The 14,546-nt window shown below is 37.3% G+C and overlaps 1 protein-coding gene across 1 annotated transcript in view; it reads right to left on the minus strand.

The window, feature by feature from the left end:
• LOC107743920 (glutamate receptor 1-like) overlaps positions 1 to 10,688 on the minus strand; it is a gene marked incomplete at its 3' end in the record, with an annotated part of 29,072 nt that extends 18,384 nt beyond the window's left edge. The window contains exons 1-2 of the mRNA XM_016557370.1: positions 10,454 to 10,688; positions 10,158 to 10,292 (exon numbers count right to left, since the gene is read on the minus strand). Of these exons, the coding sequence (XP_016412856.1) occupies positions 10,158 to 10,292; positions 10,454 to 10,535 (217 nt within the window). The remainder of the gene's footprint in view (positions 1 to 10,157; positions 10,293 to 10,453) is intronic.
• Between the last annotated feature and the right edge of the window lie 3,858 nt (positions 10,689 to 14,546).

Genomic DNA, 14,546 nt, shown 5'->3' on the forward strand with positions numbered 1-14,546 from the left:
GAAGCGCAGACGAGGGACAACTTTGAAACTGTCTGGAGTGTGTTCCTTTAAAACTGCAGCAGTGTGTGGTGAGCGCGAACTGGAAACAGCTGGAATGGCGCATGAGACGAGTCTATCCGTGTTTGCGGCGCTCATGACAGGAATATGTGTAGAAAATACAAGAAAACTAATCGACACGAAGAGGAGAGAGATTTTTGAAACTGACTGGAATGTGTTCTTTTAAAACTGGAGGGTTTTGTCCGAGTATGTTCTCACAACATTGGGCAGCGACTGATGAGCGGTAAAACCGGGAACTGAAATAAGTTAATGTTAGTCAAAATGGTGCTTGAGGACGTGGAACAAAACGGTAAATCAAAGACAGTAAAATCCTGTCAGTTCGCTATAATACACAGTTTAATCTTGACTTTCAGTGTTTATTACTGTGTGTTTATTGGCGTGATGGTTTGGCCATAATAGTTTAACTAGTCATTACTAGTTAATCAACTAGTCATTAAGTCAGTGGGTGAAAAACATGAACAAATTGAACAAAATATATCCTTAAACAAGCTTTTCAAAATAATTTGGTTTAACTGTATAATCTGTATAAGTATGGAGTTGCTTTGCTTTTTTTCTGAACTGGTGTAATAAATTTTTATCTTTTATTAGGCTATCTGTTGCCTGTGTTGTTACTGTTGTCATATTGTGTGTGATTTTAATTTTAAAACCCATTTTGGGTTAATTTAACCCAGCAGTAGGCCTATAGTAAATTGCAAACAATATTTGAATTAAATAAAACAGTCCACCATGTTTATTGATACATTACCTGATATATAATGTATGTATTTATGACCTACTGTATAAACAATCGTTTCAGAGCAATTTGTTGTAGCCTGTAGTCTTACCCTGTAACTACATGGAACAAGGGGGGAACAAAGCACCACTTTAATTTACAGCCCGCAAATGTTGTATTTACCCTGTAACTACGTGGAACAAGGGGGGAACAAGCACCACTTTAATTTACAGCCCGCAAATGTTGTATTTACCCTGTAACTACGTGGAACGAGGGGGGAACAAGCACCACTTTAATTTACAGCCCGCAAATGTTGTATTTACCCTGTAACTACATGGAACAAGGGGGGAACAAAGCACCACTTTTAATTTACAGCCGCAAATGTTGTATTTACCCTGTAACTACGTGGAACAAGGGGGGAACAAGCACCACTTTAATTTACAGCCGCAAATGTTGTATTTACCCTGTAACTACATGGAACAATGGGGAACAAAGCACCATTTTAATTTACAGCCCGCAAATGTTGTATTTACCCTGTAACTACATGGAACAAGGGGGGAACAAAGCACCACTTTAATTTACAGCCCGCAAATGTTGTATTTACCCTGTAACTACATGGAACAAGGGAGGAACAAGTTGGACTTAAACACAGAACAAGTGTATATTTGCACAGTAATTACAGAGAAAAATATTGCACTAGTTTTAATTTAATTGTTCGATGGCCAAATTAAACCCTCTACATTTTTTTTGCTATAAAAACACCACAGTATACATCCTCTGAAATACAAATGTTGTATCATGTATTTTTTCTGCGAACAGCTGGAAAGAGGTAAGCTTGTTTTAAGCTGCATTGAACCTTGATGGTATATCATGGAAAGTTATTTGGTGATAGTAGTGTTGAGAAGTTGCTGAAATCGATGAATAAACTTTCATAAGGTAAGAAGACTCGTGAATTATAAATCATAGCAGAAACTCATTAACTCATTTCACTAGATGTCTAGTTTTGTTGTTCAGTAATCTCCATCATGTCCGTCCTTTTATAATAGAATGTGTACCCCATGGTTAAAAAATACCTATACGCCTATAATAAAATACCAATATAAAATTATAAAAAGTATATATCGTCTTTCTAAATCATTCCCAAACATAAGATTGTTGTTTAGGCCATACATACCACGTAATATTAGAATAAGCACCTCTTAGTTTCAAAATACTTACAGTATAAATGATTTGTAATTTTACAGGTTGTTACCCCTTTATTCCCCAAACTCTGCATATTATTCCCTTATACCTACACGGAGGTACTGAATAGGTACACTATAATTACAAAAAAGTTACACTGTAAATTCAGTTTACTTACGCAGTTCTTTGCAGGTTGCATATCTGGTTGTTACCCCCTTATTACCCAAACGTAACACATTGTTCCCTTATACCTACACGTATGTTCTTTATAGGTACACTATAATTACAGAAACGTACACCGTAAATTCAGTATACTTACATAGTTCTTTGTGGGTTGTAATCTAAAGCGTTACCACAAAATGTTAACTATATTAAGGCCCAGCACTAATCTGCTAAATGTGACTGAGGCATGAAGATACTATGATTTTATAAACATAAACATCATGATTTTCTGTAAAGCTTCTTTGTGAAAAGCACTATACAAATATATATGACTTGACATTACAGATTTTTTAGAGTATTAGAGATGCATATTAAAAGGGATATCTAAAAAAAGAAAAAGGAAACCAAAGAGCTTATGAAGAATTGTCTGGTTGATAGGCATTTTATTTCAGAAAAAACTAAGGATGTTGATCTCAGACTGTGATGTGAAACAACTAATTAAAAATAGCAACACAACTAACTTAACTACATTTTTCAGTAGCGTGACAGTAGCTCTTCTGCTTTCAAACGGCAGCTTTTCCAGCAACAAGCTACTTTTCCAAGTAGTGGTATTGATTGATAACATGTTATTCCAATGTTTTGTGGCACATTCTGCAGCTCTCTACATTTAGACTGCGTGTTTGGATATATCCACAAGCTCTCTCTCTCTCTCTCTCTCTCTCTCTCTCACACACACACACACACACACACACACACACAAAACCCTTAATGCATGTGAGCACAATAATAAGTTCCCAGCTGAGAACCCTTCCTCTCGTATGTACGGATGGATATTAAACTCAAGGATCAGAGCACTAAGTAGGCCAATAGTGTGTTAGGGCAGGCTGACCAGAAAACTTGACACTCGGTCTTGGTGTGCAGGAGATGAACAAAACGGTCACACTTTCAAAGAGTGCTAATAGTGCTGTGAGCCTGTGGCCGCTGGGCTCAGTATGTGTCCTCGACATCACGGAAAGGACAAAAGCACCTTCCTCTGACGGGCATCAGTTTCACGTATTAGCTTAAGCAGAGTTGCAAAGGATAAAAAAATGCAGATTTCGTCTGAAGTCAGAGAGAGGGCTGGTCTCTTTCTTTGTCTTCCACACTTTGTTTCACCAGTGAAAAGGAACAATAGTGTCTTAATGTTTAATTACGCTGATAATTGAGAAAACCAGACCGTTCACAAGACATTTTAAGAGACAGCAGGCTGACCCACAAACACACATCTTAGTAAGTATTGGAATCATAAGGAATTTGGTTCTGATTCCATTTTGATTCTTTTTGTACTTCTGAGGAAGCAATAGAAACAGAAGGATGTGTGGTCAATTTATTATTTCTTGGCAGCCAAGACTTTCTCTCTTTCATCATGTTCAATTCAGACAGTAAGCTCACAATTCAGCTAAAATAAATTCCTAACATGGATAATACAGTCTACGATTACATCTCCACAAGCACTAAAACCTACAGGGATTACAATTAAAAAACCCTTCTCAAATTCTCTATGGTGATGTCAGCCAAGACAGACGCATGTGTCCTCATTAAGACAGGAAGCTCAGGCTATATGGGGCATCCTCCTAATGAAGCATAATTGGACTGCTTCCACTATTTAACATGGCACTATATGATGGTATGGGGACAGTGGAGTCTCTTTCTCTAGATAACAATGTCAAGGCAAGACTGTCTCATCCTGAATCCATGCTTCAGTCTGTTACACTGATTCTTGTATTTGTCATTTTCAGCTCAAAAATCAAAAGCTTCCCTTAGTGTTTTACCACCTTTAAATTCTTTGTTCTATATATATATAAAAAAAACAGCACGATAACAGTTGTCATGTTTTTGAGGAAGAGAAGACAGATGGGAGAAGACGTGATGCTCTCTTTGTCTCTCATTAATGTAAAGGACTGTGCGAGACAAGGGAGTCTCTGTTCGTCTCTCAGACTAAACATGACAGCTCTTCTCTTTGCCTCACTGAGAAGTACATCCCTCGCTGGATCCTTTCTCACAGTTCTCACAAAAACCAACAGCTACAGTAAACCAGAGATACAAAGCCAACATATATAAATCCACCACACATTGGCCTCAATTACCTCCCTATTATTGTTGTGAATTCCCAAAATATATGAAACTGCATTGGATTTTCCCAAGCTGGTGGTGTGCAGAGCTGCCATGGGACGTCGTGAAAGGCTGGTGTTTTCATTAGTGTTTGCTTTAGGGCAAAATTCACAATTAACAGTTCGAGATGAAGATCCGGACCGGCACTGGTTCCATCTAAATCACAAATAATTTCTGACAAATTTATAAATATGAGTGTTCAAAAGTTTGAGGTTGGTACGATTTCATTAAGTTTCTCAAAGAGTTCCCCTTATGCTCACCAAGTATGTATGTATGTATGTATGTATGTATGTGGCTGCATGTATTTGACTTAAAACACAGTAAACAATATTATTAATATTTGTGAAGTATTATGACAGTTTAAAATCACTAAACATTTCTAAATGTAATTTATTTCTGTGATGTAAAGATGAATTTTCAGCAGCGGTTACACTAGTCTTCAGTGTCACATTAACCTTTCATAAATCATTCTAATATGCTGATTTGCTGCTCAAGAAACTTTTCTTATTATTACCAATGTTGAAATGTTTTTTTCAAGATTCGATGATGAACAGAAAGCTCAAAAGAACAACATTTATTTGAATTTTTTTTATTTTTAACATTATAAATGTCTTTACTGTCATTTTAATGCATGCTTGATAAATAAAAGCCTTAATATCATTAAAAAATACGCAAACAAATTGAATCACATTTTTCTCCATATGGGACTGTTAAGATACATAATGCATATAGGCAACATAGAAGCTGACAAGGTGCGCTTACACAATTTCAGAGCCATGCGACTGAAGAAATGTGTCAGCTGTGATTTAGTGTGTGAAATGTATGAGGGATTTAGTGACTAACTGTAGGTTGTTTACGGTTGCCAAGCAACAGCACAACCTGTAATACAGAATTCTACTGATGTGCGGTCACAGGTGTGCAGCGGCTTCGAGTGTGGCTCATCCAATCAGAATTTATAATGTTTATTTTGTGATTTTTATTGATTGTTCAGACCTTTTCTGCAAAGGAAATTTAGGCACTGAACCTCTTGGTGTTTTAATTGAATGTCTTGCTTTAGGGAATCCCATCCAGATCATTTATTCATTCAGGATTTTTAGGTCTGATTGCTCCAGGAGATGTGGTGACTGAGGGCGATCCCTTCCCCCTTTCCGGTCTCCTGTTACACAATAACACAACACCCCGGAGCTAACTCCCCCAACAGACACAATCCTAGAAATCCACTACCGTGCTGCCTGTACGCATTTCTAGATTCACTGCAGAGGGTTATTATTTTCTTCTCAGTGCGAAACACTGAAAGACATTTCAGGCTTATGACAGAAACCGCTGCTGCTTTCTGAGATAGTCTGATGCATGTTTACAGCCGTCTCCCAAGAGCAATCACATCAGATGCGAAGGTGTAAACTACATATTGTGAAACACCTAATAAAGGGAAACACACGCACATACTACTCTTCAACAGTAGCAGAGCAGGAAAAAAACAGATGTTTCATTTAGAGCATTATATTATGAGGCTTCACTCAGTGCAGATCAAATTATAGCAGCAGTAAATACGCTCGATTCAGTTCTTTGTCTTGAAGCGTGCTAATATTCTTCTGGCCTGAAGGCTTTCTAACTTGGAGGTCTATGAATGCACACTCTCCCATAGATCTTTAAGTGGGCTCTTGAGTCTCTGCATGCAGGAATAGGTGAACATCTGGTATTGATTGTGGAGTCTTTGCATGGGGTCCGGCTATTGATCAGCTCTAATTCTGCTCACGGATCAAGTAAAGGAATCTAGCATTAGCTGTGAGGACTTCAAATGTCAGCGAGACGGCTGGGGGTCATTGAATAAATTGCATTCCACCTTTATACAGACGCATTCTTCTGAAATTGAAAGCTAAAACGTGTCTATACACTGAAAAAAGTTTTTCAAGCAGTACTTCATCAAATTAATAATTTGTCTTTCAATTAAATTTACCATTATTTGTTTTATTTTTCGAAGTAATACTTTTTTAGTTCAAAACATTGATAAATATAAATAAATATAAAATTTTCATTAAGAGCTCAACTAAGACATATTTGTTTTGACGAATGTAAAATATCAAGGTTTGATTAACTCATATTATTAAGTTTATATCATGACCACGCCTCCTCACACTGGTGCTGCGAGTCAGTTAACGACACCATTTTGTCACTGTGTGATTGTGTGTGAATTCAACGAGCTGTGGAAGAGAAGGTGGAAACTTTGTTTTAGATAAGTTAGTTGTATGGATGTTATTTTCCGACATTTACCTTTTTTCACTCTTTCTTTTCCTCGAGAGACTGTGATCGGCGAAAATTGTTGTTTGTCCAAATGACGGGACATTTCTCATCCGTTAGCTAACGTTATTTGTTTGTATGCGTTCCTTCGCTGGCATTTTCCACATTTAGTTTTTCTCCCTTAATAACAAATGTGTCCATTTTGATGCTCAATTTTACCGAACTAATGGCTGCTGATGACTATTTGAATTGAACTCTGCCAAAGTGCGCGCTTGTAAGTGTTCGTTAAATGCGTAACGTTACGTGAGTACAGGTCTGTTCATGTCTGAAAATAATATATGAAAAACAAAATTATTTTACATAACAAAAACATTATAGCTTATATTTGTTTAGTACATTTTTAAATTAATGTAAAAACTAAAATGAATTGTAAAACTGAAAGTTATTTTTTTAAATTGTGTTCAGCATGGTGGGCCGTATTTGAATTTGTGACGGGCCGGGTTGAGAACCACTGGCTTAAAGTAATAAGAGTTACCATTCAACCAGTGAGAAAACAGACTGCAGCAGAAATTAAATCAAACATGGCTTTGGGAAATCAATAGTTATTGTATTCAACTGATGCTGTATTTCATATATTAATGAACAATAGTAGCACACACACAATATGCCTAACTTAAAACCACAAAAGCTAGTCTTAGCCCTCAGGTTCTGTTGAGATTGATTGTGATTCTACATACAGAAACCTCAATTATTTAGCATTAAAAAATAAATTTCACCTCTTACAAAATCAAATCCCACTAGGCAAACATTGTAACTGTAAATGTGCACTTTTCATAAATTTAACTAAAACACACTAAATATCAACACAATACAATTAAATTAACTGCATTTATTCATGCTTTATACCAAGGGTCTCTAAGACCCTAAATATTAGTAACATAACACATTAAATGGAGAATGAGCATGTTATTATTATATAATTACGTATATTAAGTATATTATTATATACTTCTCATTAGATATTTTAAAGAATGCTGGTGACCATCCCTTCAAACATCTTGTGTACTTAATGGAAGAAATAAATTCAGGTTTGGAACGACATGAGGGTGAACAAGTGATGACAAAATTTTCATTTTTGAGCGAACTCTCCCTTTTACTAACATTAACTAACTATATAAGCAATATATTTTACAGCATTTTTAACCTGTTACTGTTACTTAATACAAACATTATTGTTCATGTTAGTTCACAGTGCATAACAAATGTAAAAATTGTAAAAATGTATTAGTATTGTTTATTGTACTTACTAATGAAGTTAACCAATGATAACGAACTAAACCTTATTGTAAAGTGTAACCTATTAACATTAGCTATTAAGGCCTAGAAGTCTTAGAGGTCCCAAACAGAACATAAGGGTTCAGTGCGCTCTTATTACGTTTTCCAATTATCAATAAAAATGTGCTTTCCTAGGTGCCACAGCACTTCTTATTTAATCAACCTTTGCCCCAGAACAATCCTGCCCTCTTTTTTCTGTGTACTCAACCCCCTCTGGTACGGCCCGGCAGGTGCTGACAGGGATGGTTTGCTCTAAGGATTGAGCCCACACAGAGGGGGAGCAGCTGAGAGTAAGTTTCCTCAGGCGTCTCCGGACACACATTCAGTTCCTGGCACAAGAGGCCATTCAGCATTACACAGAGTCTGGGCCTTCACAACACTCCTCTCACAGCTCGCTGCGCAAGGGCTGCCCATTCACTACGCAACAGATCAGAACGGGAGCACAGAGTGATACAAGAGACCTTATTATTATACAAGAGACCTTATTACTTGATTATCCTGGACAAACTGCTGGCGCGTTTAAATATGACCAAGCTTCATAATGGGTCAGTGAATAACACATGCCTTATCTAGAAGACAGTGAGGAAAAAAGTGCAAGAACATCATTGACTAATGAGCATGTTGCATTTTCCACCTGAGAGAACACCATGAAATTCATAGAGGGACTGATTTGTCTCTTCATGCTATTAAAAATCCCACAGCTCTGACAGAATCAGTGAATGGAGTTTAATTACACTGTTGGGAAACCTCCGCATTAGTATTTGGAACTGCATCCTTATATCTTTTAATAAGGCCATTTCGCAATTGTTTTCATTTCATCTGATTGGTTTTCCTCAAGACTAGAGAGAAGGCTTAAAGTGCTGATGGATGATTGGTCTGACTTGACACACATGGAACGCATGAAAGGAGGATGAGGTGGGAGGGACTATGCATAGCCCAAAATTCACATCAAGAAAAGAAATATTGGTAGCTCGGGGGAGACTAATGCATAGAATTAAAGTGCATTTCTTTGATGTGCTCTCAGTAGTATTACAGAACAAAGAATATTTAAAACATGCTACAGAACTGAAAGACATCTTCACACTCATTTTCATACTCAAGTGTCTAGTTTGCGTCATATTTTGAAAAAAAAAAAACTATTCTCTTTCCACATTCTTTGATGCTTTTGTGAGAAAAAGAAACTGAGAAAAAGTCAGATAGAGCAGTGTTTCCCAACCTTTTTTCTCTCCCATGAGTAAGGCTCAAGAATCCCCCATCACTAAACAAGAAATGTGTTCTTCTTAAATTATATTATAATGAGCCATTCAGCATTATCATTATTTGAAGCGGCCGCTATTACATTAATTAATAATATAATCAATAACAGAAGTATTGGAAACAATACTGGAAGCATTTCTAGATGCAAATATGAAAAAAAGACCTAACAGTGAATTTATTTATGAATACAAGTCAAAATTCTGTTTTATATCTTTAGCAAAGCAAAAATCTCAATGTTCCCAATACCCCTTGTTGGAAATCAATGACAAGGAGACTAAAAAAAGAGACTTCACATCCTCTGTCTGTAACCTCACTATATTGTTGCTGTTAGACATCTACATGAGCCTAAAGAGCTTGAAAGTCATTGATTAATCAATTCATTGGCTATTAACGCTTGTTTTCTTCCACAGCTCTTTGATCCTGTGTTCTGTACAAAGGAAGCTGCCACACGTTGCACGCTTTGAGAGTAGAAACAAAAATATCTTACAAGCTACTAAATCATAAAATTACCTGTGACCCAAAATAACTGACCGACATCCCCCAAAATGTTACACAAAAACCGTTATTAATTCAAATGATCAGCATTATGAACACAATAGAACGGCTTCGTGATGTATCAGCAACGAAGCGTGCGCGTCCATTATGACGCATAATTGAGATTAATTGCACGCACGGTAGTGAAACGAAATTAAGAAAAAATGTCGTGCAAAAATGTGTTTAACTTGATAATTAGGTTACTGGCCAACGACGTATTCCAGGCGTAAACCGCATTCAGCGTAACACGCATTTGTGCGTCTGAACCCTGCACTTTCTGCACTTGTGAACCACATATCACTAATACATTAAAAAAGCGCCACATTTGATGTCAAATATATTAGTCTTTAATACAAATAAGATCGATTTTATCTCCGCGAGGCACGCGCAACAGGAAGACAAAAACTTTCCCATCCAGACTTCTTCATTTTATCATTCTGAGCAACAGATAGACGCGAACAGCAGCTGCAGTGCGTTGACATTCACCACACACATTTATCTCTACACTGTAAAAACAGGTTGTACTCACAAGCATATGTCATGGAGAAGCTATTCCCCATTTTGACCATATCCACTTGAGGTACCAGTTTAGGGATATCCTGGTGATGCGAGAGCGCAAACCGAAACACTTCATATTCGTGTGATTCGGTTGGGAATAACCCTCCTGTGGGGGAAGAAAAATCCCACAATACATTAAAACAACCTAGGCAGGATTCTGGTAACACAAGTGAAATGACTAAGTCCATAATTATGACTCTTTTCCTATTTTTTTTATTCAAAACGCATCACTCTACACTCCATCCTTCACTTTTGTCATTCACTCACCTATGTTGATATTACTTGGGAAACTGGAACCGAGGCACAATCCCAGAAAACTGGTGCAGAGCAGTGAGAGGCTTCGCTGCATATTTTCTTTTGCATTAGCGAAGAAAAAGAAAGCCAAATCCCAAGCATGGGTATGCGCGTGGTGTAGAATATCTCTTCTGGATGCTCTCACACTATCCGCACATCAGCGAGTGAGCAGCGTGGATTACAGGTGCACCTCTTTGCGCGTGCTGTCCTCGCTCGCGCTCGCGCTGCGTCCTTGTGTGTTGCGCTCCCAGCCGTTCCTTCAGCACAAGCAGCACTTCCTCTGAGAGCCGCTGGCGCGCAAGAGAGAGAGTGAGTGAGGGATTCTGATAACCGTATTCCACTCCAGCGCAACACCGTCTGTGGACTTTCTCCTTACGTTCACAATTACTCTGTATGACTGAATTACACAGCGGTCTTTCTCGCGCTCTAAGTGTGCGTCTTTTTCGATGGCGAATAACGCGTAAACAAACATGAGCGCATACTTTGAAATGATGTTTTAGACCTATTTCACTTCAAGGTGCTCTGTTGTTAAAGACAACAATCGCAGGGCTCAGATATTTCCATGGGTCTCATCTCCTGTAATGATCTGTTTGTTTTTTTCTCTCTTTTTTTTTTTCAAAAAAACCTAGGAGTGATTAAAATAATTAACTGTGATTATTTTTTAGCAGTTTCAAGAACTGTATGTTCTTTAGTAAAAACAACAGTTGTGGGGGACAAATGTAAATAGAAAATATGATGCTGGTCACATTTTTTTATTATACTAAACTAGAATATTTTAACATAATTTGAAGTCATCTTGTGCCCACCTTGGAAGTCTGCCGAGGCCTCCTGGTTGACAACCACTGATTTAGAGTATGGTAGATAAACTTTACTGGTCGACATTGACAGAGAGACCATCTGCTGCGCCCAAAGCCGAAGACAGTTGCTGCCCAGTTCCCTCATAAGGAAATGAAGGTTTCAGACAGGCTTCCAATACACCATAACATCCCAATACACATGGATGCACATTTTATATACTAAACGTAATTAATATTATATGTATAATTATTTGAGTATGCCATCATACCTGCATGACTCAAGTGTTATCTGTATTTGATCATGCTGCAGGGGATTTCAAGGTAACAGCCTGTTCAATGTAGGGAAAGGGTGAACACTGCATCCAGACCTTGTAAATTTGAGCAGCTAATGTCATGCAAGAATATTTAGACTACAAAAACATGCTGTAACAATGCAACAGAATCAATACAACAAATCCATCACTTCCTATAGTCGAAGTTAATAACGTAAGGCACTTCTGAGAACTGGATAAAAATAAGAGCAAAATAACTATTTGAAACTTTATGGTTCATCTTCCTTGGCTGGCACAATATTTAAACTCAAGCACTGAAACTATGTTGCTGGGCAATCTCTACCACTAAGAGCTGCACAGCCGGCTTCGCAGCCACTTTGAGCTGGAGAGAGCAATGACAAGATTAGAGCTCTCGGGCTGATTCAGAACAACAGTGGGTTATTTATAATCCACTGCACTTTCAGTGCGATAGAGATTACCTGCTGGCAAACACTGCAGGAAACAACATGCCAGTCACTGTCACAGCATCACTACAATAATTCTCAAACATGAGCCATTCAAGATTTTCATATTCTCATGGATCCATATTATACATCACACTTCTAGGTAAAGTTATCACATGCCTGAGAAAACATTTTGTCATTTGTTATATTTTGTTGAACAAACCTGCCAGGGTTCAGCTCAACCAAGTTTCTGCATCAGCATCAGGTGTTTTAAATGCAAGGTGGGCCTAAATGCTATCCACGTTACTTTGTCAAGTCTTTTGTGGCGTTCCCTACTTGTTTATGAAAAAGGTTGTAAATCCTGCCTTTGACATAATTAGGATTAAGGATAAGCTCATTTATCAGACCCAAGCAATTTCTCCCTTCTGGATAATGAAAAAATTGCTTTTCTTTTTAATACTCTCTCACGCAAACAGAGGGCCCAATTAGCATATTTTCACTGACAATAGAATTTAAGCGATTAAATGGGTGTGGGGTGAGAAACAAAGGTGCTTTTCTCCTGTCTTCAATTTAACACGCACAGTGCGCCAATGATAAAACATGATAGATTCAGTATCTGGCTGCTGTGACACCTTTGAGGCTCGAGGTAATCTGATGAGACTGCAGAAAATGAAAGATAACATCTGAGAACTTACCATCATCTGCAAAGTGTGAAAGAGAAGGTATAATTTATTAGGAACCGAGTTCAAGCGGAAGGCACACATACAAAATGAGTCGAGATGAAGCATATGGGCTACAATCAGCCACACCAGCTTCTAACCATGAAGCTCAATTACTCATTGGAAAGTGACAAGGTGAGGAGGCCTTTCTCATTAAGCCTGTATCATATTCAACCCAAAAGACCTCTATTAGACATCAAGGCAAAAGGAGCAAGTAGTTAGAGGCTTGGGAAATGAGTTGCACACATTATGTAAGATGCTTTGATTGTTGTACACACATCTTGTTCTCTCTGTAAAGAATGCCCTGCGCACTCTTCTCCGGGGCCTACATAATTAACCTTATCTTTTTGCAGTATGGTGTCTGCTGTCAAAGAACTCAGTTAACGCCAGCATATGTTTCTTCCATGTACATTAGACGTGATGCTGATTCTTAGAATCATCTTTTATTGACATATTTTCCTTCAGTTTCACTGGAAGACACAAACATTGCATACGCTTAGAATAAGCATTATGTCCATACCACTAATCACATAACACCTTCCAGCAGGCCACATAAAAGGACTCTCACGAGTTCACACTTGCATATAATCAGATTGAGCAAGTAGTGTGCATATTAGGTGTGTTGTCCGAGGGGAGGGCTCTGAGCTCGGATTTTAGTCCGAACACAGAGAACTCATCATATCCCTAGCTGGGAAAGGAATAGTTCATAGGGAGGAGTTGGAGTGGCGGAAGGATGCCAGAAAACTGTCATGGGACAAAGGTAAGTTGGCTGTATATATACTTACTATCGTGCTAATTGAATTGATATGAATGTGCTCCACCTGTGCTAAATTGGTTGATTATCTGAATGAGCTCCTCGAGAAATTTAGGAAAACATAATTTATTCACAGCACACTTATATTTGATGTCGTTCAAGATTGCATATATACCAGGTTTTTATACCAGCTTTTCTCACCTAACAATGTCTTAAATTTCAATTCAATTTCTAAATTTGAATTGAGGTATCAAACAGGATATAGAATTGCAACTCGAATTTGAAGTAGAATTGGACAAACATAAACGTTCACTTGACAAAGCTTTGTTTTTGAAAAAAGGTTATACAAATCTTGAAGTTTGAAGGTTCACAGGCCAGATATATAGACAAATTAGATTAGATATTAAATGAATATATCTATATATTTTCACATCATGAATGTGGGCTGAATAGCAGGACTTAAAGTTTGGCTGTTTTAGACACATACTGTATCTGACCTTAGACAACTTCTTTGGCTCTGCAAACTACTCTGGAATAAAAATATAATTAATAATCACTACCAAGACAGCCACTGTCAACAACACCAATTGAACAATAGTGTGTCACCAAAATGATGCACTTGAAACCCTTGACTATTACCAAAGACTGTATATACCAAGTTGGATCACACGTAGGGCTATGATGGGAGAAACTGTAATGCGCAATATGGCGGAACAAGTCCCACCTTGTTTGTTTTTACTAGGGCTGTCAAACGATTAATCGCGATTAATCGCATCAAATATAAAAGTTTTTGTTTACATAATATCTGTGTGTACTGTATATATATATTATGTATATATAAATACACACACAAGCATGTGTATATTTAAGAGAAAGATGTTAAGTTTATATATTAAATATATTTATATATAATATTAATTATATGAATAGAAATATATACAGGTAAATACATGTAAATATTTTCAAACTATATACTGTATATGTGTGTATTTATATATACATAATAAATATACACAGTACACACACATATATTATGTAAACAAAAACTTTTAATCGTGATTAATCGTTTGACAGCACTAGT

This window comes from Sinocyclocheilus rhinocerous, unplaced genomic scaffold (genome assembly GCF_001515625.1).
Source record: "Sinocyclocheilus rhinocerous isolate Xijiao unplaced genomic scaffold, SAMN03320098_v1.1 scaffold2422, whole genome shotgun sequence".
NCBI classification, from domain to species: Eukaryota; Metazoa; Chordata; class Actinopteri; order Cypriniformes; family Cyprinidae; genus Sinocyclocheilus; species Sinocyclocheilus rhinocerous.